Source organism: Setaria viridis, chromosome 7 (genome assembly GCF_005286985.2).
Source record: "Setaria viridis chromosome 7, Setaria_viridis_v4.0, whole genome shotgun sequence".
NCBI lineage: Eukaryota > Viridiplantae > Streptophyta > Magnoliopsida > Poales > Poaceae > Setaria > Setaria viridis.
In genome coordinates, this window is record NC_048269.2 from 27,483,741 (window position 1) to 27,511,414 (window position 27,674).

The 27,674-nt window shown below is 46.4% G+C and overlaps 2 protein-coding genes, 1 long non-coding RNA gene and 1 pseudogene across 3 annotated transcripts; all 4 read right to left on the reverse strand.

Annotated features, from left to right (window-relative positions):
- Positions 1 to 289: 289 nt before the first annotated feature.
- LOC140223501 (uncharacterized) lies at positions 290 to 1,500 on the reverse strand (annotated as a pseudogene).
- A 5,794-nt stretch (positions 1,501 to 7,294) lies between these two features.
- On the reverse strand, positions 7,295 to 9,517 carry LOC117865601 (uncharacterized). The gene is made up of 2 exons (XR_011898759.1): positions 8,166 to 9,517; positions 7,295 to 8,079 (listed from the first exon to the last, which is right to left on the reverse strand). It is a non-coding gene; the product is annotated as an uncharacterized lncRNA (long non-coding RNA).
- A 1,027-nt stretch (positions 9,518 to 10,544) lies between these two features.
- Positions 10,545 to 11,620, reverse strand: LOC117862641 (uncharacterized). The gene is made up of 2 exons (XM_034746141.2): positions 11,144 to 11,620; positions 10,545 to 11,014 (listed from the first exon to the last, which is right to left on the reverse strand). Exons 1-2 carry the CDS (start codon positions 11,344 to 11,346, stop codon positions 10,726 to 10,728), a joined length of 492 nt encoding a protein of 163 aa, XP_034602032.1. The 5' UTR covers positions 11,347 to 11,620; the 3' UTR covers positions 10,545 to 10,725.
- A 1,885-nt stretch (positions 11,621 to 13,505) lies between these two features.
- On the reverse strand, positions 13,506 to 27,560 carry LOC117863816 (uncharacterized). Its single transcript, XM_034747674.2, has 33 exons — positions 27,168 to 27,560; positions 26,027 to 26,088; positions 25,803 to 25,895; positions 24,877 to 25,048; positions 24,174 to 24,289; positions 23,982 to 24,068; positions 23,787 to 23,903; positions 23,637 to 23,700; positions 23,414 to 23,556; positions 22,517 to 22,564; positions 22,381 to 22,449; positions 21,900 to 21,975; positions 21,409 to 21,539; positions 21,127 to 21,186; positions 19,804 to 19,873; positions 19,669 to 19,733; positions 19,533 to 19,594; positions 19,321 to 19,444; positions 19,194 to 19,251; positions 18,976 to 19,088; positions 18,044 to 18,121; positions 17,892 to 17,954; positions 17,678 to 17,773; positions 17,300 to 17,409; positions 16,759 to 16,948; positions 15,484 to 15,598; positions 15,269 to 15,381; positions 15,111 to 15,188; positions 14,478 to 14,555; positions 14,258 to 14,389; positions 14,127 to 14,180; positions 13,964 to 14,044; positions 13,506 to 13,858 (listed from the first exon to the last, which is right to left on the reverse strand). The coding sequence occupies exons 1-33, from the start codon at positions 27,295 to 27,297 to the stop codon at positions 13,808 to 13,810; spliced, it is 3,099 nt and encodes a 1,032-aa protein (XP_034603565.1). The 5' UTR covers positions 27,298 to 27,560; the 3' UTR covers positions 13,506 to 13,807.
- Positions 27,561 to 27,674: the final 114 nt, after the last annotated feature.

The window sequence follows — 27,674 nt, forward strand, 5'->3', positions numbered from 1 at the left end:
TTGTTTCTTCAACTTGATCCACCAGTCTGGCATTGAGATTGCTCGAGTACTGAAGGTGCACTGGCAGCTCATTCCAGATAGGGCTTCCCACCAAATTGTCTTGGCGAAAATACAGTTGACCAGGATGTGATCACAGGTTTCGTTATCTTGATCACATAGCCAGCACTTGTCCTGCGCGTCAAGGCCATGTCGCCTGCGCCGATCAGACGTCCAGATGTTTGCTACTCTGTCGACTCTTCTTCCTACAAATAGACTCTAAAGTTCTAGCAGCAGCTGTTATCTTCGTGCCTCAGTTGCCCTGCCTGAGCAGATTGACGCAGAACTCCTCGCTCTTGTCAAAAAAACATGGCAGATTCGTTAGTTCTGACGAGTCAAACATGGATCCATTGCCACCCACGCACGTCGCCGTGCCGAAAGCCAGGCCGCCGCTGTCCCTGGAGCCCAACAACACCACCACGTCTTCGCCGTCGTCGCCTGCCTCCATCCACCACCCTTCAGAGCCCAGCCTGAAGACGGCAAGCTCGCGGCCGCCCCTGCTCCACGCCGCCATCAGCAGCTCGCCACCGCGGCGCTGGACGAGGCACTGGCCGTCCCACGTGTGCGCGAGGGCGTCGTGGAGCACGTCCCGGCGCGTGGGCACCTCGCGCAGCGGCGAGATGAGGTCGAACGCCGCGACGCGCCCGTAGCGGCTGACGAGGCGGAACGCGCCGTCCTGGAACGCCACGTCGACGGCGCCGAACGCCCCTCCCGGCGTGAGCGCGAGCGTCCGCCACGACGCGTCCGTCGGGTTGCAGAACACGGCCTCCTCCTCGGCGCCGGCGGCGAGGAGGACCATGACCGTGCATTCGCCATCGACGGACGGGTCCGACGACAGCGCCGCCCTGAGCACCTCCGGCTCGGACGGCGGGCAGCAGAGGACGCGGTCGGCGCGGCCTCCCACCTCTCTCTGGCGCCCCTCTGCATGAAGCCAGTGCACGGCCACGCCTCGCCGCGGCGCGTCAGGGGCCGGGAGCTGGACAAGCTCCCGCGTGGCCGGGTTGAGCAGCCACACGTCGGGCCACCGCTCCAGGACGAGCCACCCGTGAGACGAGCAGCAGCACCGCTTGCCTCTGGTCTCCGGCAGGTCGAGCTCGTGCACGGTGCCGTCAGAGACGTCGAGGAAGGCCCGGGTGGATCTCTCGCCGCGCGGGTCGTACGGGAGCATCAGCTACGGCGGCGTGGACTTCGGGCGCAGGAACGAGCGCCATGACTTGTACACCGCCCGGAGGCGGACGTAGTCCTTGGTGCCGGGCGTCCTAGATGCGGTGATCATGTTCTAGGCTAAAATGATCTCTGAGTTTCATTGTCTAGATCGCGCTTCAGAATTTCCTCTCTTCTTTTCGAACCTGGACTACTAAGGGACGGCTGTAGTATCTTAATTTCCTTTCGCATGTATTTTTCGCAATTCCTTTTGCGAAAATGGAGTTCATCTTGCTTCCAGCCTTCCACGTGCCACAAAAGTTCTTTTTCTTCCCTTTTTGAAAGGATGGCACACCCAGTCGTACGCGGCGGAGCTTATGAAGGGACTAGGAATGTGAAACCAAAGAAATTTGCTGTATAATTGCATAATTATCTTATACTAATTATTGTTACTCAAAGGAAACTTGCAATTGCAGAACATTGGCCATAACTATCCTCCTCCACCCCTGCAGGAACAAATGCGTGTTTACGTTGGGCCGTTGTGTGGATCTCGTAATTGGGCTGATGATAATTGGGCTGCATTTGTGGCTACGCGTAGAGAATACTATCCATCTTCTCGAATTTTTTTTACATATAACCTCCAGTATCTAAGAGTGCTACAGTGGATGTATGATCAAAATAAGCTAGCACTCCATCCGTTCTAAATTGTATCCATCCGTTCTAAATTGTAGGTCGATTTGATTTTTTAGCGCATAATTTTCTATGCACGGTGTATATCTAAATGAATAATAATATCTATAAACATGAAAAAGCTAAAAGGGAACAGAGGGAGTACTACAGTAGATGGATGATCAAGATGATATAGTGCTACAGTAGATGCTAGACGGAGGATTAAAATGAGGTGCAGGAACAATCAAACAAGCCAACGATAACAAGAGTGGGAGTTGGGATGATTAGGCGTATCAACAGCGAATCAAACAGTTCCAACTGATGGTACGAGCCATCCCAAATCTGAATACAATAAACTGTGAACTGCTAATGTTTGCACGGAAGTTTTGCTTTCCGAGAAATGCAAAGAAATGTGCTGACGCGGAGTACGTCATTTGAGCAAAACCGCAAGCCTGAATCTGCACCACCACCAACAACAATATAGTCTTTCCGTCCCAAGCAAAAGTCCTGTTTAGTTGCCCAAGTTGGGACCTCCCAACTTGGGAGTTACTGTTCAGCCAAAATTGGACCCTCAGGCCAAATTTTGGAGGTCCCAACTTAGGACTTCACAAAGTTTGCAATGCACTGTTTTATCATCTAACAATTCAGCATGACCTGTTGTCCTCAAAAAAATGCACTGAACCAGGCCAAATGACAACACAATTCATTACTGTTTCAACAACAAAACTTCAAGGAAAATATTCTCAAGTGCACCGAAAATTATTACAGATTCACAACACCGAAAATTGTTACACCTAATCACAAAGTACATAAACAATTACATGTCCTCAAACACAAATTATTCAAGATCTAGCAAACAAATGTTCAGCAAGCATGTCTCAGAATGCATTCATGCTTGCCATGTCCGCACTCTCCGGCGCAGGCACTGTTTCCGGCTGATCCTGAGTGCCTTCAACCGGCACATAGTTAATGTTGTTGTCCACTATACCAAAGTGACTATCAAAGTCACCATTAATCCTAATGAAGTTGTGCAACGCCATGCATGCACATATAATCCGTGTCTGTGTTTCTGGTGGATAGGCCGGGATGTCCAACAATATGCGCCACTTCATTTTCAACACTCCATACGCCCTTTCAATCACATTTCTAAGAGATGAATGTGCAAAGTTGAATATCTCCTTCATACCTTGTGGTTCTGGCGCGTTTTGAAAGTCTTGGATGTGATACTTGGTCTGCCGGTAAGGAGCCAGGAAGCCGGTGCGGTTTGCATACCCCGAGTCCACCAAGTAGTATTTCTCTATAGGTGTGACGACCGACCCAAATCTTCCAAGTTAATCTTAATCTGAGCCCCTGATCACCTGTCTAGTTTTCCGCGCCTAAGTGTCCAGTTCAACCTCCAAACCGGTCCCGACCCCTGAGACCCGACCCCTCCTCGCTTCGCTCCGGTTCCGACCCCGCCAAACCCAGCCCACCGTCGGATCCTTCTAAGTCCTTCCAAAAAACACCCGTTCTATCTGACCGGTGGACCCGCGAGATCTTTTTCCCCCAGATCTTCCGCGACAGGCGCACTCGAGTTGCATGCCCGCTTCAGAGTCTCCCCGCCGCGTGGCTCAACTTCTCCGACGCCCGCCGCTCAGCCTCGTCTCTAGCCCGCGACCGAATGGATTCTCGCGCCCCCTTCCCCAATTGCAGCGGAAGCCCCTCTGCAACCTTTCTGCAACGCCTCGCCTCCCGCGCCCATCATCACATCGCCAGATCCCGGCCGCAGAGCCCGATGTCGCCCGCCTTTCCGTCACTTCGAACACAGTCGCGCCGCCTGGTCTTCGCTACCCGACGATTCCTCCTTCGCCAACCCCGACCACGGCAGCGACAGCTCCTTTCCCCGCCCTGTCAGAAGCCGCCCGACAATCTGTTGCTCCGCGCTCGCCCGCGCGCCCGCGGCTGCTTGTCTTTTCACCTGTGCGCCCTCGATTCTAGCGCCGTTAACCCGGTCACTTCCATCAAATCTACCGCACGACGACGCCCGCCTCCGCCAAATCTCAACCACCGGCATACCCGCTCCTGCGCCGCCCTGACGCCAGAGCCCAATGACCGTTGGCGTCATCCCCGAAGTCCTGCACCACCGCCCTCGTCGCTCAATCGCCGCTCAGGCCGAGCACTCCATTGCTTCTTCCCCGGCCTTCGCGCCGCTCCCCTTCTCGCTCCTGCGCCGCTTCCCTTCTCCCGTCCCAACCGCTATAAAAGGGAATGCACGAGCCCCGCCGGAGTTCCCTCCGCCATTGCTGCCTTCCGCCATTTCTCTCGCTCCCTGCTCGAGCTCCCAGCGCCACACCCTAAGTTCCTGAGGAACTCTCCTCTCCGCTCCACTCCGTTTTCCCCAAGCCACCCAGCCGCTTGCTCCTCCGTGCTGCGTAAGAGCTCACTTGTGATCCACAAGAAGCACCGCCGCCGCCGGAGCACTGACGGACTTAGCCGTTGTTCAAAACCTTAGCCCCTCCGCCCAAGTCTGCTTCTTCCCGACCCCAAGCTTTCTTTGTAGGAAGAAGGTAAGCTACCGACCACAGTCCGCTTCGCCCGACCCCTCTTATCCGCCCGACCCCGGTTCCGCCACACTCGAGGGCTCGGCTGTGATCTTTTCCTTCAACCCGAGGGTGTATGTGTAAAACTTGGGAACCCTTCAGCGGTTGAGTCTGAGGATCCCTAGTATACCAAATCCTCTAGTTTAAGGATCGGATCATAAGTTCCTTTCCCGACCCTTACCTCTTGATCTCCACCAGCTCCCTTGAACCTCCCCACTCTCCTGCTCTTTGTCGCGAGTTTCTGGGCTCAGACTTGCAAGTGTTGATGTTGAAATAACCGTCTATGCTAACTCCTGTATTGCATTCGTGTAGAGCTGCGCCTCGCCGACGGCTTCTACGAGCTGCACCCGGCGCCAGAAGACGAAGCTGTAGCTGATCTCCTACCCCCAGAAGCCGAAGCCGCCCCCGAAGTCGAGCCGTTCTCTTCCTCCTTGCTCGAAGGCAAGCCCCGGTTGCATGAAAACCCTGTGTTGTTTTCCAAACTTGTGCATGCCTTCCTTAAAACATGCTTGTGCATTTACGTATAGGAGTTGTTTGAAACCCTAGATGCATGACTTAGTTTCCCATGATCTGAACACTAGCTGTTGGACCGAGTAGCTGCTTGCTTAACTAGGAGACGGTAAAAGCCGAGTGATTCCCTGTCACTCGCGAGTTGTAGGAGTTGGATGTCTACCTTTCTGTTACAACTGTAAGGACGATGGACGGGGCAGGGTTTTGGATAACTCTTTGGTGGTCGGTTGATCGCCCCGTCTATCTATGGAAACTTGCTAAGGCCCGACAGTGGTGGTGTTCGTGATCAAGTGTTTGAAAGTACTAACCTCATACTTGGTATGGGATGAGGAAGCCGAGTACCGGATTGAACCTAGACGTGAGCGGTCGCCCCACTGCTCTTGGAACGGAGTTTCCCCTGCTGGTTGTCGCACGTGGTGGCAGGCGTGGTCACAGAACGGCAGAGGCCGGGTCTGTGGAACCTTGCACCAAAGGAAATGGGCCCGACACGGGTTAGGGGATTGATGGGGAAGGCCGACACAGGAAGCGACCTCCGGGTGCGCGGATGTCGTGAGGTTAGGTTCACCATGCATGGTTAAAGAACTCGAATCAATTCGTCTGCCTCTCACAGTTTGGGACTGCTTGATCGCTATGTCACCCTGAGTAAATGAGGAATCTGATGATGACATGGTTTTGTTTATATATATACGTACCTTATATTGGTTCTATGATTGCGTAGAATAGGTTGCAAACACTTAGAGCGGTTAATGAACTTAGAACCGGAGCTAAAACTTGAAAATAGAATTTTTGCTTAGTGCTTTTGGCAACAAAACTCCTCAGCCAAAAAGCCCTGCATGTCTAGAGTGTGGAGTAGCTTTACTCCTGTCGGTTAAGTCTTGTTGAGCTTAGTAGCTCAGCCTTGTTGTGGCTCCTGTTTTTCAGGTGAAGTTGCTGCTCCCGACCCTTCTTCCGCTGGCACTTGGCCGCCCCAGCTCCCTCCGGGTTGGACGGTCGAGTGGGATCCCTCCTCGGACGGCGAGGAGAGGGATCAGTGATGTCCCGGCTGGCCTCACCAGGGATGTCTGACCCCGACGTTGCTTCCGCTAGTGGTTTTACCTTCTGTTGTCTTTCTGAAAACCCTAGTAAAACTCTGATGTTTATTTCATAATCAAACTAAGTGGTTAAGTTGTTAACTCGGTGGACTTGTTGTACTCTCTGGAACCGCTCACCTTCGTGTAAGTCTGCTAAAATGGTCCTGTTCAAGTGGTTAAATCGGAGGAAATCCGACGGCATTTCGTGTTTACTCGGCTTAGGCATGAGCGTCGCGTATCAGGCGGCTAAACCATATTTAACCAAGTAGATCCGAAGTGGATCCGCCACAAGTAGATACGTAAGTTTACAATGGTTGTATTAGAAAACACTAGTGACCTACAAACAGTTGTGTGTACCTCTAGGTGGCTTTGGGAACTTGTCGTTGTAAGTTGTCATTGCATCGTCAAACACCCTCATGTCATGCACTGAACCTGGCCACCCAGCAAGCACAAATGTGAAAACCATATCCAAGTCACAAGCGGCCATGACATTCTGGGTTGTCTTGCCCTTCCTACACATGTGCTGCATAAACTTTGCACTTGGCACAACTACAGGAATGTGAGTGCCATCTATTGCTCCTATGCAACCCTTGAATTCAGGGTAGAACCGATTGTTTTGCAGCCTAGGATGCATTGTTCTAAACTCTGGGTCCCTAGGTTTAATGATGTCGGCAGATAGGTCTACCAGACAATTGAGGACTTTGTAGAATAGGCTATGCACAGTGGCTAGTGACCTCTCAAATCTGTCCTCTGCTTGCCTAACAGATTGTGGTGCCCCACATATCCAAAGGAACAATCCTAGAGCCTCAATAGTGCTAGATTTATTTGATGTTGTCAGCCCATACTCAGATGTCAACAAGTCATGCAGCCTATAAAACATGTGTGGGGTCACCCTAAACATGGTGTAGCAGGATGTTTCATTGGCAAGCTTGTTAACTACCCATTGCTCCCCAGTCAATGGTGGATTCCTATACGGTCCTCTATTGCAATACTTGTCCATATGAATAGCATATCCATACGTACCATAGATAAATGGTGCTTCATCATCGTCTTCTACCACCAATGTCCAGAATAGTTCCCACCACTCAGCCAGCAACTTCTCCTCCTCCTCCTGGTCCTCGACCTCCTCCTCCACTGAATCTTCAACTTGGGCACCAAAATGAGCAGCAACATCCTGCGCATTCCAAAATAACACAGCAACAGTTAGTACAAATCAATTGGTAGCCACAGTACTAATTGCTGCTACCTTCAGTCAAACAACACCCATCTGAAGACAGAGGCAATAACTTTAACAAGTAATAACCAAACTGCTCTAATGAACAACCATGCTGTTAATATAGCATTTGCCAACACAGTTCATCAAATGTTCATCATCACAACATAAACAATACCAACACAACTTAATTCAACAACAAGACATGACTACCACACAAAAGACATGCCAGGCACACACAAAAGACATAGGGTCTGGTTTACACCATAGAGGCATATTGCTTGATCATTGACAGCCTTGCTTCAACAGGTGTGCACAGGAAGATGTTGCGTAGGTCATCATGCATGCAGATCTTGACGACACCATTCCAGAGTTGTCCTTCCATTAGGTGCACTCCAAGCTCTGTCGCTGAATCTGTCACTAGTTTCTGTTCTTGCTTCCTAGCATCCTCTCGCTGCTGCTTCTTGTCCATCACATCTTCAACCTCCTTCATCTTATCCTCCAAGGCCCTTTGGATAATTGATGTCATGTGATCGTAACTGGAGTTGAACCTTGTCATGTTGTTGTTCATGTTCCGAACAGCACCGCCCTTGTTCTTCTTGCTGGGGCTTGTAGCAGTGCTGCGGATGCTGCTTGAGCTCCTCTTGCTCCCACTGTTGACTGGGGTGGCACAGCTGCGAGGGGTGGCACAGTCCGCATCAGCAACATCTTCTTTGCCGCTGCTGATGAAGTTGATCTGCCGGCTGACCCCTAGAACAAAGGACGTATCTCCAGTCACTGCTACTCCACAGAACATGCGGTCCAGCTCGTCAATGTATTCTGGCCATCCATCCTTCAGATCATACCAGTCCGCGTGCCCCTGCATTGCAAATAACAACACACAAACATTCAGTAGCTACGACAGGAAGGAAAGGAGTACATATGAGGTGTTCACATATCACTAACCCTTCAATTGGTCTGCCACCACTTATCACTAGCAATCACAGAGCCATCTTCTCGGTGCCCCAAGCTTGTGCACTTTGTCCGCAGATCTTGGATGAACTGCCAAAGCAACTTCAACTGCCTGTACTTGTAACCAAACTGCTCACTGTTCTTGAACTTGCCAGTCGCCGCTAGGAACTTCTCCTGAACATCTTTCCAGCCCCACTTGCTCATGTTGCCACTCTTGCAGTTACCCAACTCAATTTGTTGGCAGTAAAGCTCACAAAAGACCTGTGTATCCTCTTTTGTCCACTTGGCCCTGCTTGGCTCATTCTGTGCACAATGTAATTGAACAAGCAATGCATGAACTCCTATTGACAGTAACCATGACTAAGCAATACATTTGATGCACACCAGGGATAAATGTAATTGAACAAGCAATGCATGAACTCCTATTGACAGTAACCATGACTAAACAATACATTTCATGCAATGTAATTGAACAAGCAATGCATGAACTCCTATTGACAGTAACCATGACTAAGCAATACATTTCACGCACACCAGGGATAAATCATGATTGAACAAGCAATGCATGAACTCCTATTGACAGTAACCGTGACTAAGCAATACATTTCATGCACACCAGGGATAAATGTACGCGCCACCACATATCCAGATCATGGAAGTAAAGAGGGGGAGTGGGAGTGGGAACAAGTACCGGATTGTTCTCGGCTTCCACTGCTTGAGCCGCGCCACGACGTCGGGAACCGCGGGCCCTGGCCGTAGGACGCCGCTGACGCGGCAAGGGAGCCGTGGCCTGGCCACCGCTGCCGGAAGCCTCTCCGCCGGGAGGGCCGACCCGGCTGCTGCCGCCTCCTCCCACTCGGTCGCCGGAGCGAAGGATGCCTTCGTAGTCGTTCATGTTCGGCCACCCGGAGGTTGCATTCAGGTTGAGGCCGGACATGCCCAGCTGGCTTGGGGTGGGCAAGGTGGACGACAGGGTCTGCTGCGGCACGGAGGAGAAGGGGTTGTACGCACCGCTTCCTGAGCCCGGCGGCGTCAGGGAGAACAAGTTCCTGGTGCGGTGGCCGGCGTCGTAGTCGGGGACGTTGCCGAAGTCCAAACCCGAAGAGCCATCTCCGTATCCACCGGCGTTGAAGGGAGCGGGGTTGCCGGATCCGCCGGCGGTGAAGCCCGCGGGGAGTCTGGATCCGCCGGCATTGAACTCCGTGCCGTCCCCTTCCTCGTTGAAGTGGTCCATCGTCGCCATCTGGGTCAACAACGGTGCACCCGGTACCGGACGCGGTGCAGCGGACCGAGTACGTCCTGGATCTGGTGGTGGAAAGGTCGATTGGAGCGGATGCGGCGATAGCCTGGCGGGGGAGTGGGACAGCGGCCAAGGGGGATAGATCTAGGCGGGGGAGAGGGAGCGCGGCGGGGGAGAGGCGAGCGGCGCGGGCGAGGGGGAGAGCGGCGGGGGAGAGTACACCGGTGGGGAAGAGGGCGAGCGGCACGGGGGAGGGGGAGAGGGCGAGCGGCGCGGGGGAGAGGGAGCGTGATTGCGGGCGGTGCTAGGGTTGGGAGTGCTGCCGGTCGTCTGCCGCTGGATAAGGTTGCGAAGTTTGGGCCGAAATCGGGCCATCCTAAAGGCCGATTTTGGATCGAAGTTTGGCAGGCCGTTTAGTTCAAAAGTCCTAAAAGGAGGCCCAAATACTGTACAAAGCCAAATTCGGACCTCAACTAAACAAGGCCAAAACCTCATTTTGCTGGGCATGCCTATGCTCCTAGTCAATAGTCAATAATCAATACTCCTACCTGAAAAAAAAGGCACCAATACTCCGCCACTAAGATTATCGTCAGCATGCGTGATCTGAATGTAACGTCTACAATTCTACAGGCTCCTAACCAAATGCAAAGAAGTGCTTTAGACGCGTTTGGATCCATGAACTAATTTTTAGTCTATATCACATCAGAGCATATATTTACTGTAGCATCACATGGTCATGAACTAATTAGGTATCACATGGTCATTTAGATGCGTTTGGATCCATGAACTAATTTTTAGTCTATATCACATCGGAGCATATATTTACTGTAGCATCACATGGTCATGAACTAATTAGGTATCACATGGTCATGAACTAATTAGATTTAACAGATTCGTATTGCGAATTAGCCTTCGTACAATTAGTTTTATAATTAAACTATATTTAATACTCCTAATTAGTATCTAAACACTCCACAACGTCCTCCTAATTAATACCTAAACACCCCCACAACGTGGCCATCCAAAAATTTTGCCGACTCCCAAGGAAACAGGAACTTTAGGATTAGCTAGCACACGAACCACGTAATGTTCTGAAAAGGACAAATTGATTTTCTGATTGAAGCCGAATCAAATTCAGAAGAAACCGCCTTTGTACCGTGTTAGCTCTCTCTTGCAAAAATATTTACAGATGCAGAGGCATCGACACACGCGATGCCAAACCTCCTCTCGCCATTTCATTTCCAAGATCCACGCTAACCAACAACCGTATCACGCCGCAGTGTGATTCTACGGCCAGGCCGGCGGGCAAATCCCCTAGGCAAATAGCAGGGGCTGCCCAGCCGCCGCCGCCGGCCTCGCCGTCACGAGGGGCCGCATCCGCATCAGTCTCCTCGGCGCCGACAGGCGCGCCCTGGGGGCCTGCTTCTTGCCGGCCGCGGGCGCGGCGAGGCTGCCGCGGTGCGCGTCCTTGAGGCCGACGCCGCAGCTCCGCGACGCCTTGAGGCGCTTCGCCGGCGGCTTGGGCAGGTCCTCCAGGCCGGCCACCGCCGCCAGCGACGCGAACGACTGCGACTTGCCGTCGAAGAACTTGGACAGGCCCCTCCTGCACGCACCAGAGCAAACAGAGCAGCGCCGCGTCAGATCACAACCACACCACACACGCCAAGATCAAATCTTTTGTAAGCCTGAGCCGGAAAGAAACCCGGCGGCAATGCCCGCGGCGCGTACGCACTTGATTGGGAGCTGCGTCATGAGGGAGGCCATCTCGAAGTGGTCGCCGGTCGACCCCGACGAGCTGGCGTCGTCGGCGAGCTCCACCTCATCCGACGACGACGTTGAGGAACCCGCCGCGGACGAGTCGCAGCCGATGTCCTCCTCCTGCTCCTCGAATCTGATCGCCTGCTTGCCGCGCGCGAACAGGACGTAGGCCTCCATTCCCAGGAAGATCAGGCGGGGCGAGCAAACAACGCAGATCACTCGAACGGACGGACGCTAGAAATTAGAATGGTGTAACGCGATGCTCTCAGCTGACGACGGTTGCTGGCTGCTGCACGACGAAGGCATGGGGAGGGAATGGAGGAGGAGGAGGCTAGAGCTATAAAGGTAGCGGAGGCAGAGGCACGCAGGCGGATAAGAATGACGAGCGTCGCAGCGTGGGGATACGCGCGGGAGGCGATAGACGAAGCCGTCAGAGGGTCAGCTCGCGCGAGAAATAAAAAAGGGGAAAAGTGCGGTATTATCTACAGAGAAGTCGATCTCATCCGATCTACGGCGCGCAAGCGACTACTTTCTTTTCCCGTTGGAGTGGGAGTGGGTTTGGGTTGGGGCGACGTGGGAACGAAGAGAGGATAAGGCCTCCACCTATTTCCTTGCACGGCTTCGCCAGGAGATGCGGGTCGGCCGCTACAGTGCCCGCACAGGTCTCCCTGCCGTGCCGACCAGCCCCGTCCCTCCGCGTGGAGCCGCGAGGTGGGTCGGCTTCGGCTCTGCAATATGCATCTGCTGCAGCCTGCAGCACCTGACCTTGCAATTTTTGCGGTCAAATATTCTGGATCAGTTTGGTAGGTTCCGGCTTATCTTAAAACAGCTTGGGTTCTAGCTTTTCTGGTGGAGTGATTTCTTCGGCTCTAACTTCTCCTTTTGAAAAATTATTTTGCAAAACAGCTCTTCCGTATAGATTAAAATGGTTAGATAAGATGAAACACCCATAATACCCTTTCATTTTCCTTTTCTTTTTTTCTTTTCTTCCTATTTATTTTTTTTCTTTTCTCTCCTCCCATTCCTTTTCCTATTTCTTTTCTCTCCTTCCTATCCTCCCACGCCAGCTGGAGCTCTCCCCCACCGATTCACTCTCCCCCACCGAAGCTCTCCCGCCGTCGGCCGTCCTCTGGCCACCTCCACCCCCGCCTCCCGCCTCCTCCTGGCCGTCGCCGTCTCCGCCCCCACCTCCTCCCGGCCGTCACCGTCTCCGCCCCCGCCTCCCGGTCGTCTCTACCCCAGAAGTCGTCGTCGGCCGCCGCCCACCAGAGCTCTCCCGTCTGCCGCCCGCCCGCCCGCCCGGAGGTGCCTCCGGGTGGGCAGCAATGAGGAGGAGCTGGAGGAGCCACTATTTTTAGCTCCTCCCCGACAATAAAAAGGCTCCAGCTCCGTGGGTGCTTCACTCACGGCTGATGCTCAGATTTTTCTCATATTCTCCGCTCATTTCCAACGAGTTTGCACTATTGTTTGTTTCGGAACGTTGTACCAAACGCGGAGACGTAAAGTCTTTTGCATAGCGTCGGTCGTCTTCTTTTAGTATGATGAAAGGGATCAGAGCAAGCATCAACGTTCGATTCGAGGGTTGCTTGTCGGTTACCATCGGTGTCCCCATGGAGGCAAACAGACGGACGGTCGGGGAAGGAGCCCCGCCGCGGGTGCCAGATCAGCGCGGCGTCAAGTCGCCAGCGGCGAGCTAAAAATATGGCCGCGTGGAGAGCCATGAGCGGCTGAGCGCAGTGGCGAGGAGGCGCGGATGCTGGCCTCTCCGTGGCTCACAGCCGCCCGCTTGTCCACGTCGAGCAGCAGGCTGCTGATGTGGCTCCTAGCGTGACTCAGGGACACCTAAACCGCGCGTCGTTTTCGCCATCAATCGCAGGATCGCGGGTCTCAAATGCTATTGTACGCCAAGTAGGTTAGTAATAATAGTATAATAATAGTATAATACTTCGTTCGGGATAAAACTTGGAAAATGCAAGGTGTTCGCAGGCTCGTTATCAGGCCCAAAACTGCCTAGTTGCATGGGCTGTAAGCCTATTTCCTAGCTCCGCATGAGAGACGCAGCTGGCTGATCAAGGGCCTGTTTGGTTATGCCAAAGGTTTCATCAAACCTACCCTAAAATTAGTAAATCAAATTCTTCGCCACACTTCGAATAGCCATAGAAAATCTTGCCACGCTTTATCGTTAATGACACGTGAGACTAGAAAAAAAAAAGAAATCTTGTCAAGGTTAGGCAGCTAGCTAAATCAAAGCCTAACCTTAAGCGTGCCAACCAAACATGCCGTAATAGCTCAACAAATCCATACCATGAACAAAAGCCGAGGAAACAAGGCCCGTCTGCAGAACAAAAGTTGTGAATTCTGAGATTTTGCGGCCCTTCGATAAGCCAGCTATGGATACCAACATCATCCCACCGTACAACAAACGCACACATGGGTAGCTACATCTTTTACATTTTAAATACAAAGAAGATAAAGAAACCTACGCTAACAAAACCTTGCAATGCCCGCTTCAGAACTGGATCAGTTTTACACCGATAACCTACAACAAGCATGAAAACCACGCCAATGCCTACAAGACTCGCTCACTAGTGTGACGAATATATAGCCTAAAAGGTAGGCTCGAAATCATGTAAACGCATCACTTCCTCAAAACCTTTTCAACAGCTGACCTCTGTGAATCAGATAGGCCCTGCAAAGATTTATTGCCAGACAATGTTAATGTACATTCATACTTAAACCAGGGAAGGTTTCATTTTGATTTATAGTGTGATGGAACTAGTCAATGACATTTTACCTGGCAAAGATACTCAAACAGTGGTCGATCATTCTCCCACAGGTTGGTAAATATGTTTGTCAGAAAATCTGCTAACTTCACCTGAATAAGAGAGATTATTTCACTCACTTTGGCATCATGTAATTCAAAAATTAAAAGAAAGATTTCGGCAGTGAAAACAAACCTCATTAACAGGGTCATTTTTTGTCAGATCATCATCATAGCTGTCATCCTCGTCCTGTTGTACAACTGGAGGTAAATATGGTGTAAATATGAAAATAAATACCAAGGGAGCAATATTTGTTGCTAACAAACCTCATCAAAAACTTTAGCCATAGCATTTAGATGTTCAACTGATGGATTCGCATTTGAAGGAACTGATGCCGAGTATATGATATCATCAGGTATACTAGTGTCACCATTATGCACTTCCTCCCAGTCACTATCCTGAAATGCAAAAGGTTGGAACTTAGAATCAAACAAGCATCTCAGTTAAGAGTTCTAACTTCTAAATGATGAGATGCAGCGTAGAAACCTCTTCGCAGTCATCGTCACTACCACCACCGATTTGTTCCTGAATTTCAGCTAATGTATCTGCTAATAGCGAGAAGATCTGTGTAATCCATATTAAAAAAATGTTCAGTACAAGTACTATGAAAAAGTTAGTTGATGGCTAACATCACATTAAACATTAGCAACAGAATGCATAAATGGGCTGTTTGGTCCATATACTGTCGCCTGCATGTGCCACATTTACTTGCTTCAGGTTGGGTGATTTTGAATATTTAGCTAAGCTAGCTCAGGAGAATCTTGTCACATTTTTCTAAGTAGCTGATGCATGGAACCAGGTTGGCAGAAAAGGTATCTTGGAACAAGTGTGGCTGCAAACCAAAGAGCCACCTGAGTTAGTCAACCTTTCTTAACTCAAGTGTGGCAAAGTTTGGCTTTGGCAAGATGAGGCTAAAGAACTAAATCTGGGTAAATTCCATAGGTTTTCCCCTGAGGGGTTTCAGCCCTCTATGATGATAATAATAGTAATGCTTACAACAGTAGGGGGTCCCCCCTACTGTTTCCCTTTTCAAAAGAAAAAAATGGCAAGTAAGATCAGTGTTGCATTCCTGAGTATGAAACATTGATGGGAGTGGAAATGTGAGTAATCAACTATTACCTTAGCTGGGAGTGGAATCTTGGTCCATTGATCAGGAGCCACCCGAGCTTTTGATCGTGTGGTTATACCTGTACTAGTCTGCATGTTTTTGGGTCAGACTCCAATAGAACTTTTATCAGGCAAAGTATTAACTGTTGAACACCAATTCTTAACAATACCTTAATAAGATGACCTTGAACTTCAACCTTAGATAGCTCAGGATGACGAGTTGATATGAGAAGAGCTAATGCAGTTGTAGTTACCTTTATTTGGTAGGCTCCCTGAATTTCACCTATAAAAAAATATATACCATGGAACCATATTAAGGGAAACAAAAGAGAAGGTAAACTTAATACAGTATTCACTATATGATACTGTCCATGTGAGCACTTGCCTTGTAGCTCTGACCATGCTGACATAATATAAACAAGTGAATTGCCATATCCCTGGGCAGGGATAGAAAGCAAAAGATTGATAAACTGATCAACATTTGGTACACTCAGATGTACCTGCAGGCAGGAAGTAAATGTTACTTTTCCCCCCTCGGTATACACTCCAAGTGAAGTAAAAGAGAACATGTGACAGTTAGATTCTGCTACCAGAAAATGGACGATGATGGTACAGAATTTTTTTAAAAAAAATATCCAAGAATACTAACAGACATAAAGGTTGTCTGAGATATTGCATTGAAACTGGGTCGCGATTGAACCAGTTGGGTCACCAGTTCACCAGTCAGGCGCCAGCCTCTTAATATTATGTTTTAATGTTTTGTTACTATTTTCATTACCAATTGTTGTAAAGTATTAAGAAAAGTGAGTCAGGGTGTTAGCTACTACTACTGGTAGGTTTTCCTAAATTTAAATCTCCAATAGTATACTTCACTATAATGTATTTTATTTTAATAAACTATATACTAAAATTATATAATATGATGTTAAAGTAAATCTAATGAGATTATTTTCTGTTTTTTGTTTATTCACACGATTAGAGATTTAAAAGTTCAACCACAGTTCCTATGGAAACATTGATGTATAGTTGCATTGGATTGATCACAAAACTCGTCCAGCATGAGACCAATATGAGAGGTTGAGCTCTCTACATAAGTATAGCAATTAATCAGATAGAGTGAGTAGCAAAATGTGGGGAAAAACAACTAGACAAGCAAAGACCAAAAGCAACAGAAGAAAGGAGAATGCTGTGAAACTCGTGCCTGGACTATACTCCAAAACTAAGTATGTCAGGGGAAAAAAAAAGGAGTGCTGACAAGGAAAAAAAAAACATGTCACATAAACATGACAATGAAGCATTCCAGGCTTATAAAGCCATGTTGTAGAGAAGGAAAACAAACATTTAACTACCTGTGCCAAGCCTAACTGGAAATTATAATTATTCATTTTTATTTTTTCTCTCTCGAACACGCAGGAGAGCTGCGTATTGTTGTATTAATAGGAGAAGAAAGAGTCATACAGAGACCCAAACACACACCCAGACATACTATAATTATTCATTTTTATCATGCATGATATCCAAACATGTCATATAAACTTGGCCGAAGTGAAGTGAGGACACATCTTGAACAAGGGTAAGTAATAGTCTAATAGAGCTGTCCTCAATGCAATAGAGATTTAACCAAGATAGAGAAGGGGGTGGGAGGGAGAGATGAACTTACTAGTCTGGCTATTATAACAATAAGTGAGCTTTTCAATCCTGCAATGCTGCTTGTTTGCATTCGTCTCACAATAGCAGCAATAAGATCCGGTATATGGGCAGATAAGTGCGAAGGCATTTGTAGAATGAGTTGCAAAACAAAGCTTCCAACAAAGAGTGATACTGAACTTTCCAACATTGGATCTAAGAGCCTGGCAAACCATTAAAGAACCATGGAATCATTATACAGTAAAAAAAAGTATAGTTAAAATATCTGGACAAGGTAGGCTGGTTCATTATAGCTGAGTGGCACAGAGAATGTGAAAATTTTGGTGTTCTTTTAATCCTCTGCAAAGAATTATGCGTCTATTTCAACAAAAAAATCCCATTTCAAACATATTGTTTGCTTTGCAATCAGAATTGAACTGCAGAGGAAACAAATCTGAGTTTCTACCCTCAGGTGAAGGATCCTGCAATGTGGTTCTTTCAGATATTTCTCAGGCGACTAAGATGGTTGTCTAATGGGGGTACTGTGATATCTTTGTGGCTGATTTTGACATTACCTTGAAGCTGCATCAAGTAGCATCTTGAGTGTATGTCCTTGTTCACCACCCCAAACAAGCAACTCCTGCCGGCCACCTGATATGAATGCTGCCAAGCATTCTGTCGCATTCTAATTGAGAAAAGATAATATTAGGGACACATCTCCAAACAAAGTAGGTTAGCTACTACCTCCATTTCGCAATATTTGCTTGGTGCCTACACCTAGAGGGGCACAAAAGTTAAGTAAACCTAAAAGGAATTGAATCATTCTTAATTACTATATTGATACTATTCTACTAAATATTACTCAATATGATGTGCCTCCTATGCGAAGCAGATAAGTACTGTGATACAGAGGGAATACTGAATGTACAATTGAATCATGTTTTAGCATGTACCTGCATTTCTCCATGGTCATCACTTTGAAGAACAATTTGAACAGTAGAAACAAAGCATGTGTCAAAGACTGCTTTAACCACGACAGTTGGAGCATTCTGAGATATGCAAAGCAGCATTAAGTTTAAATTCACAAGTTTGTGAAAGATAAAGTCAAAAGCACTGTACAAGAAATGATTTCCACTTCATAGAACTTTGAAGCTGTAGCAGACATACTTTTAGTATCATCGCCAACAGGTCCAGTGAACCTGCAACTAGTCCATCCGGCTGGATCTTGGGCTGGCAAACGACCAGAAAATTGAATTGCATAAAGCTGACAGACACAGAAGAACAATGACAGTGATGTGTAAACTGAAATTGCATCTTACTTTCCCTAAAATGGATCCAATTGTTGGGAGGATTCGGGACACAAGGGGCTGTAAGCATCCAGGAGCATTCTTGATGGCCTAAACACTAAGGAATCATGTTAAATGTGACTTTAAGGAGTTAAAAAGAAAAAAATGTACAGCCATCTGGTAACAAAGGACAACAGGTGCACAGGAACCCTTTATGGAATAACATAAAATACTTTGTAGAGAAACAAGCCAGAAACCATCATGAACAGCAAAGACTTTGCTTAAAAGATGTAGTAACATGCCCATCAATAACATTAAGTATTTGGGAAAAAAGAAGTATATCACTACCAAATATACATTAATACTGATTCATTCAACAATTCTTGATTCTGGTCACTTCCCCAATGCAATCTAAAGAATTCTGGACAGAATGGTTCTCGAAAACACTATGAGGGTGCGTTTGGTTCTACGGCAAAATGCATTCTAGCCTTGCTAAGCAAGGGCCGGCATCTGGTAACACCAAAAAATTCTAGCTTCTGGAGGCAAGCTCGCTTGCAGCAGCAAGAAAATGCTTGCCCAGCTTGGCGAGCAGAATTTGCTCTCCCTCGGCAGCAAGCTGACAGTTGCTGCAGAGAATGTGGCCTCGCCATGAGTTTGCACCTAGGAACCAAACTAGAAAGCTCGCTTGCCAAAGCATTGCTCGGATGAGCTAGGTATGAGATAGCCTGGCTAAGCAAGGTACACGGGAGATCCAAACGCACCCTGAGTATACGCAAGAGGCACTCAAGCCTTAGACAACACACAAATATAGCATCACAAGTTTCTTGGTGTACATTACTGATCATGTGTACTAAAAATGAAATAGACTTAAGGTAATATTTGCATATGTGAAATTTGTGAATAATCAGTTAAAAGGGAAAAAAAAGTGGATGGTGTGGGACTATCCAGTTTTGACGAGAACATACCTCTACCACTTCTATAGCATCAATACTGATGAATGGATCAGCAATGTGTTGAGCCCAAACATCTAGTATGATAGGGGAAATGATGGGCTCAATTAAAGTTGATTGTTCTCCACCTACATTGTCGTATGGAAAATTACCAGCTCAAAATTCAAAGCATCAATACATTATATGACGTCTTTTTGCTAAAAAAAAATGGATTGACAAACATGCTGACAGACCAGATTTGATGGCTGATTGGAGGGTTTCTAGAACAAGATGCAGTGTTTCATCAGATGCCTGTAAAAAACTCCATGAAGTCATATCTTTCAAAAAGTAATGACAGGTAATGTTTACACCAAAAACTACCTGCCGCAGAAGATCAACAAGAGATGAGAGTATGCCCATAACATTGGGCTGAATCAAATCCTGATTAGATTCCGGTAAAAGTTGGGCCAGTGCCCTGCAAGCGCCAACTTTAACTGGGGGTGGCCTGAAACATAAATAAAACAAAGATGGATGGAACATTCTCCTTGTGTGTTAAGTCACAAATTGTAAGACAAAAGATTTATAGGCCTTACACATCTGAGGCGATCGCACGAGCAGCATAGCATAGATATTGTTCACTGACTTCCTTACTTATCTGACACATTTCCCCCCAATTAAGCTTGCTGAAACTAAAACAAAACAAAAGCAGTGGAAAAAAAGGAAACTTACCACAGAAGAAAACTTAGCCACAATGGAGAATGCACGTGCGTGAAGAAATGGATACTCATGCACCCCTAAAACTCAAAAGATTAGTAGTGAAATAGGGACACCAAGAATTCTCCACCCTAGAGTAAAGAAAGATACCTGTTACCATAATGTCAGTTAGCATTTGCTCAAGTAAATCCCGCACATTGTATTTTGCGAAACCAGAATCCTAAACAGCAGAAAGCACGTAATAAATAAGAGAAGCAAGCCGTTAGTTTAGTCATTTCAAAAGGAGCATAAATTGCAATCGAGGACTCTCTACATCACCTGCTAGAGCAATAAGCCGCTTCATCATTTAAAAAAAGAGCATTATAGTATCTTATAGGGTTCAAGAATCAAGAATGTTACAGTCAGGTGCTTCTGTTAGTTTTGCAGACAGAGATGGCATGGACGCTAAAATCTGCCAGTTGGAACATCAATGCGAGGTAATATAGCATGCATTGACATACACCCAAAAGAAAAAAATGAAAAAAAATGTAGTGCATTCTCCATAGTCCCAGGCTCCCAGCCCCCATGACCCGTTTCCCTAACTGTCATGGTTTTAGTCATTTTAAAAAGCAGCATTTATAAGCTCTTGTACTATTCAAGAATGTTACAGCCAGGTGCTTCAGTTAGTTTTGCAGTCCGAGAGATGGCATGGACTGTTAAATCGCCAGTTGGAACATCCATGCAAGGTAGCATACATTGACCTACACTCAAAAAAATAAGTGGAACAACAAAAAATATATTACATAGTCCATAGTCCCAGGCTCCCAGCCCTCGTGGCCCATTTCCATAACTACCATGTAAGACAACTCAAAAATACATCTATTCTCCACTTCAGTAGTCCCTACAATTATCCATTGTAGACTCATAGCCATCCCACCAACAGCTCAAGCACAGGAATGGGAATATCTCACGTGGACGTGGCAAGTTGAACCATGAAGAGTTTCAGATAGAAAGCTGTGCAGACTGCAGCAACACAACATCGAGGCTCCTAAACCAGAGGCACAACAATACAAGGGCAAGCTAAACTAAGTGTCCTAAAGTTTTGCACTTTTACTATAAAATTGGGTAGCTTCCTCCAGGAAACTTGGCTTTCTCCATCGAAGGACATGCATGCAAATGCTATGGTAACAAAACGAGGAAGTGTCACAGGTAAGTGCATGGGGTCCACTTATTAGATCTTTAGCAGTTATATTTGTCAATATTTAATGACATGCAAATGGTACCAGGTGATTCTTCATCAATAAACTTCATGCCATCATTAATGTTTTACTCTAAAAAATGTGCCACAATAAAGACTAATGGTCAAATCTGCATGTTGAAAACCCTAAAATGTCAAAACAAGACCCAGAGGGTGTAAAATGTTGCACCAATACCAAGAGAAAATCAGTTGCTTTAACAAACTGCTCAGCAGAACCAAAAGAAGCATAAACTAACCTGTGCTTCACACAACTGTTCTGACAGTGAACCTAGAGCAAAAAGTGATGCTTCATGTAGCTGCCACAAGAAAAATGCTGGATTAGATATCAACAGCAGAAAGCATCATGAGCAATTGAGCATAATACCAGCAAATTTAAAAAGAATGTATGGCGTGATTATGTAAATCAGAATATTTAAAATACAAATATAATTTATTGCTAACGAGACTTAGACCTAAAGCAGGACATGATACGCAAGAAATTGAAGTGCTGAATTCAAATATATAAATTGAAAACTCACCCTCCACCAGTCAGCAGAACCCGCTTGTTTCAATTCTTGAGATTCATGAAAACGCATTTTTGAAGCTTCCAAAATTGAGTTGATTCCATAATCTTCAAAAGCAGTTACTATCTCTTCCAGCAAAAGAGACCCTGAAAACCGAAAAGATGTGAGGAAGCACTGCAGCTGAGTGATTAACAAGTACCAACTGAAATAAAAATTACAAGGGTCTCTATTGTACAAAACAACATCAAAGAAAGACATCTTTGAACAATGCTGCATTTTACAAAACAACATCAAAGAAAGACATCTTTGAACAATGCTGCATTTGCAGTAAGTACCATTTGATAGATGCAAGACAGTAGTAAAGAAAACTAAGTTTAATAACTGCTTCTCCTTTCAACTTTATGGTTCTTACTTCTTAGAAAAAAGGTAACATACCGCTGGTAACCAGCATTGCACTTTTAATAAAACAAATCAAGTTACTAAGAAAATCAGTTTGCAGTTTGTACCAGACACACGACAGCTATAAGTAACGTCATCCTCATCAGCAACATACTGGTTAGCATCACGAGACCAGCTTTGCACCTAGAAAAACAGAACAAGCAAATGTATAACTAATAGGTAGGAAAACAGAAAAAGGGAACATGAAGAATAACTAGCACACAAAATGTTTGCAAGAAGCATACTCCATCTGTCCTTCCTTAAATGACGTGCCAAGAAGAAACACATCTCTCTAAATTGACTATATCGTATTTAATGTATGCTGCACTGTACCACTGTCACTGTGCAAAGCTCAATCTCTTTCTTTGTTGGCCAGTAAGATTAAAGTAGTCAAGTTTAGACCAAACAATGGTAGCCAAGGGCACGATTTTATAGGTGCATGTGGTCCACTTCTGGTTATCATTAAAAAAGTGCAAAAGTCTGAAACATGATTCGAAAAGAACAAAGGAAGCAATGTTAATATAGTTGCAGTGTTTCAGCAAGGCATACCTGTTCTTCAGTTATTTGTTGAAAGGCTATAGTATAGTATGCTAGCTCCTTTATGTTCCCCCCAATAACCTAGTGGAACAACATTGAAAATCAATACAAACACATGATGCACAAAACTATAATTAGAAAGACGTACCTTTGCTAATCTAGAATTACCCACAATTGTTGTCCATAGTTCAAATAACTGTAAAAAAAAGAACATCAAGAAACAACGGCAAATAACTGCAGAAGTTAGCAGGAAAAAGAGTATCAGCAGAAAACAGAAATGAAAAAATTAGAGAGAATTCCTTGTACGCCATAAAACTAATTGATATTCTCGATCTGCCACTAGAAAAGTTCTCGACCCTGCTGTGCCACCGCATGAATTTTTATTTTCCCTCACCGCCACTCCCATCAGCTCCGTTAGCTCAAACAGACGTTAGGGCTCCATTCAGTGGCAGATTTCTGTGAGAATGGTGTTTCTACCCTTGCTTACAATTGGTCTCATCCAAAAGGGGACGACTGCTCCTTCACCGCCGCCTGCGCCCGCAGATATTGAAACCCAGGTGCTCTGTCCGAGGCATACGAGGACTGTAGAAACCCAAAGCGTCACTGCGGTGGGGGGGGGGGGGGGGGGGTGACGAGCCGAGCGCAGCTGATGACTCACACTAATGTCGACAATGATCAGCGCATCTTGTGCCAGCTTCGCGTTGCTTCTTGCCGAGCTCCCCTCCATGGCTTTGCCAAACACTATGGTGACCGTCCATGGGGTCCAGTATGATGGGCTGTACATCTATGTCTAAGGTTAAATGCTCTCCTCGTCCTTCACTTCCTTCCTCCTGGTTGCTCAAATCTCCCCAAAATTTCCTAGTTGCTCTCCAGGAGGAAGGGGCGTGGATGGCATCCAGGTCAGATTTGATGGGAGACAGAGAAACATGCAATGTAGGGAAACAAGAAAATGTAGTGGCACAAAAGGGACAACAGCTTCTTCGGTGGTAGATTGGGGATTTCAAGATTTTGCAACAGCCTACAGGGAATTAACTAAAAGAATTACCTGAATCTCAAAGGACTCGAGACTTCTTTCACTGCCATCAGAATCATAATCAACAGAATCTAAATCCTCTGAACCTTGAATGGATGATAGGTGATAGATCTTGAACGACGAAATAAATGTCTGCCACAGAGATGGTAGAATGGCTGTACAAATTCTCCATTTTATCAGAAAAGTTTGGTTTACAATCAAGCTACTACGCAAAATATGAACCGCATATACTTGCCAGAAATTTTAGCTTCAGGCAACCTGGGAAAGTTCTGTACAAGCTGAAGTAAACATTTCAGCACCTGAGAATAAGACAAAAATAAGAGTCACTACTAAATATATGCGATGCATGCATTCAGTCTCAATACAGGCTGTATGGTGTATATACCTCCATCTGCATGCTCCAGTCATCAGGATTTTGGGACTGCAATGGGGAATTTAAAATGATGGAGAATTGCTCTATTAGTGGATCAAGCATCGAAGTCATTAAACTGGCAGTATCTCTCTGCATAAAAAAGGTCATCAGTTTCCATAATGTGAAGAACAGCAAAATTGACTTATAAGTAAACAAAAAATAACCTACCTTATAAACACCACTCATTGATCCAAGCATGGAAATACATGAATGGAGTATTGCAAGAGCCTTTGCCCGGAGAGAATTTTCATACAGCTGTTTTTCATGGACCAAAGCAAATGAAATTGTCTTCTAATCAATTTGTCACAAGGAAATGGACCACAGGACTAGAAATACTAAAGAGCTATAATCTGAACATACATGAGGAGATGATATTATTCTATACAATGATGGGAATAGCTCTGGCACCAACTTCGGAACACATGTATCATCCAGATCATCGGACAAAAGGGCTAGGCATCTTAATGCTCCACGAACTGCAATACAAAATTTGAAGATTATAACCCGAAATTACGTAACTCATGTCTTTGCCTTCAGAAATGACATTGATATGAATTCCAAAACTAATCATTTTCTTATGCGCTATTTCACTACATAATGTGGTTAGAAACACAGCATCTTAAGATGAAGCTATTCAGATTTAGGCTGCACTGAAACTCCAAAGCAAAGTTATCAAGAACATGTGATGACAGAGCAGGGTATGAAATAAACCAGTCTGCAAAGCATGGTATAAAAAAGTAGGTGTACTTTTTTGAGACACTTGACATAGGCCAATGCCACAAATACTTAGAATATTTTTCTAGGAACATTTAATGGGAAATATCAAAGAATCTATGCCCACCTAAACCCTCAATGCCTCTTTAGGAACATAATAGAATCTATGCCCACCAAACGGGGTATTCATCTGGTCTAAGAAGTTACTAAGGAAACAACACAATTGGGGGACCTTGTGCGTGTAGGAGACTGACAGCATCAAGTTTTAAGCTTCAGGCCCATAAATACACCCCTAAAACAGCTGCATGCTCTCATTTCAATATACCATGAAGCAACAAAAAATATTTACCTCCATTGCCATTGTTTTGGTCAGTGATTAAGTTTAAGAGAAGGGGAAGTAACTCAGGCCAGTCTTCAGGCCAGTCTTGTTGCCCAATAGCTGCTACAGCCATGCTGATAGCAGTGCGAATCTTCCCATGAGAATCATCCAATGACGTAAGCAGGAGCTGCCGTATGACCACCTGAAGAAAATAACATTGAGAACAATGTAATATAGACACAACACAGGTATACAACAACATTTTAAAATTTAAGAATCATACGGTAGTCTACTGTTCTTGACTTCTTGTAACGTACATATACAAGGACAAAAGCATTAATTACAATAACGGATGCCCAGGTGAGATCACAAAGGGCATCTTGTCTATATTTGGGTGCACAGATGAACGGATGTATCTGCTGGCCTCGAGAACGTAGCCTAAAGTGTTTAATATTGCTTTTATATAAAGCAAAACCGTTGCTCAAGAACTCCACACTGAAATGTGTAGATGGCATCAAAGTGGTCTACTGATCACCTCTATTTTTCTTTGAGCCCCAGTTGGGCTCTCAACATCTCACTTCTCACCATAAATACATCCTTCTATTATCCAATACTTAACCGGTGGGAGGCATCCCAACTGTTCTCCTAGAAATTAGCATCAATTCCAAGAATAAAAGGTTGAAATGAAGTGTCACCAGTTGTAATAGGAAAGAAAACGATGGGCCCAGGTTGCATACTTCTAAAGCACTCCCAATTCTTGCATTCTTTCTAGCTTGTAACCTTTTAAATCGTGAACTCAGCAATTGTGATTAAAGAATAAAATGGAAAATGCTTCCATATTCTTGTGCTTGTGCAAGCCAAGGAAGCAATGGAAAAAAGGCATCAAGGGCATGTTCTCAGTTCTCACTTGAGACCTATTTTGTTACATATAAAGTATTAACAGTATATGACGGTACCTTTTCAGAAGCAGAAACAACAGGGGGCACGAAATTCTCTTCATCTTCTTGCCAATGCTGCTTGATGAACTGCTTTAGCAAGACAGCGGCAAGGTAGCAGGTTGTAAAGGACCAACAAGCAACAAAAGCTAGTGACTCATGAAAAAGGCAATCTGACAAACACACATCATGCAACAGAAAGTTATAATACAAAAACAATTGTAAATAGATGGCTGCAAGGATATCTGACGTAAACCAAACGGGATCTCTTTGTTGATTGTGACTTTTGTAAGGGCAGCTCCATATCCTGAGGAAACGTTACAGAAAAAACAGGCTATTGTCAGTTCATGATAGTAGACTAGGAAAAGCTGGCACTTCATCTGTCAAAGAATGGTGACCAATCCAAATCAATTCCCCATAGGCTGGGTAGCAAAAGGCTTCATCCTGAATGACTAGTAATTGACGGATGTCACAACCAACTGAAATTGAATAGTTGGACTTGCATGCTACCAAACCAAAATGTATTGTTAATGTCTACAGTCGCATACTAATTCTATGATCACCTCAGTTAACTACAATAGGAGCCTAGGAGTCATGGCCTCATGGGTACAAATTATGCTCAGATCAATCAAATTTTCACTTTCAGTACAAAAAAGACCCTCACTCCTAACAGAATGTCAAGCAGTATCAATGAAGCTGCTAAACGTTATATCGGGGCCAGGTTCGCTGTTGTCATGTTGTGCTGTGAAATATACTAGGTATTTATGATTCTGCCCTAAGTGTTGTCGAATGGCGTTGTTTGCCCTAAAAGTGTGTGCGTTTTTTCTTTTTTTTCACCCGAGCGGCCTGTAATTATTTTTTTCCCGTCTGGGAACATCTCCTTTTTAATATAATTGGCAGCTCTCCTGCCGGTTCATTTCAAAAAAGAAATATGATTCCGCAGTTGTGGCCCCAGAATAGAGATGTTCTCACACAGCTATCATATCAAAACATACGAAAGTTGTGCTATTAAGAAGCCACCTGCCAATCGCCTCTGGAAGAGTAGGAGTGTACATAGAGCAAAGCAATACCAATCAGAACCTTAGCATCCAGAGCAACGTTACACTAATGCAATGCAGAACAGGGCAATGCTGCGGCGGCAAACCAGTACTCCTAAATAATCATTCCTGACGCTCCTAGGGGGATCCCATCGCCTCCTACTGGAAAATGGCACGCTCGCAGTGTCTACAGCCAACACGCTACTAGAGCGCGACCAAAAACTCAAGCAAAATCAGGTTTCCCGCCAACGCGTGAAGTTGAATTGTCCAATACCTCAAGGGCGCCCATGATTCAATCGGGCACCAATCGCCACCGAGAGAGGGAGAGAGTAGGTGAGGGGCGGCGTACCGGGAAGGAGGGAGGCCTGGCGGAGCGACTCCTCGGCGTAGGCGCGGACATCGCGCGCGGTGTCGAGCGTGGCCGTCAGGCACTCCACAAGCCACCGCTGGTCGCCGTCGGCGGCGCCCCCGGCCGCCATCGGAACCGCCGAGTCGCCGACGCCGCCTAGGGTTGAGGCTCCGCGCAGAGCTCAGTACGAGCACACCTCCCCTCTCGGTTTCGAAATGGGATCGCGCGGCGAGGTGGTGGTGGCGAGAGGGAGCGGCGGGATTCGGGGGGTTTAAGCTAGGGTTTTTATAGCGGAAGGCAAAGCTGGAGGGCAAGACGAGAGAGGTGGGCAGGGAACTAGAACTAGGGAAGGGGGGAGAAGAGGGCGGCCAGCCGGGAGAATGGAGATGGGCCACGCCCGATGGAACCGGAACGTCCGGAAGACGGCATTTTGGAATGGGCCCGGTGTGCGCTCATTTGGCGCTGACCCCACCTGCCAGGCTGTTTGGTTGACCAACGCTTTTACGT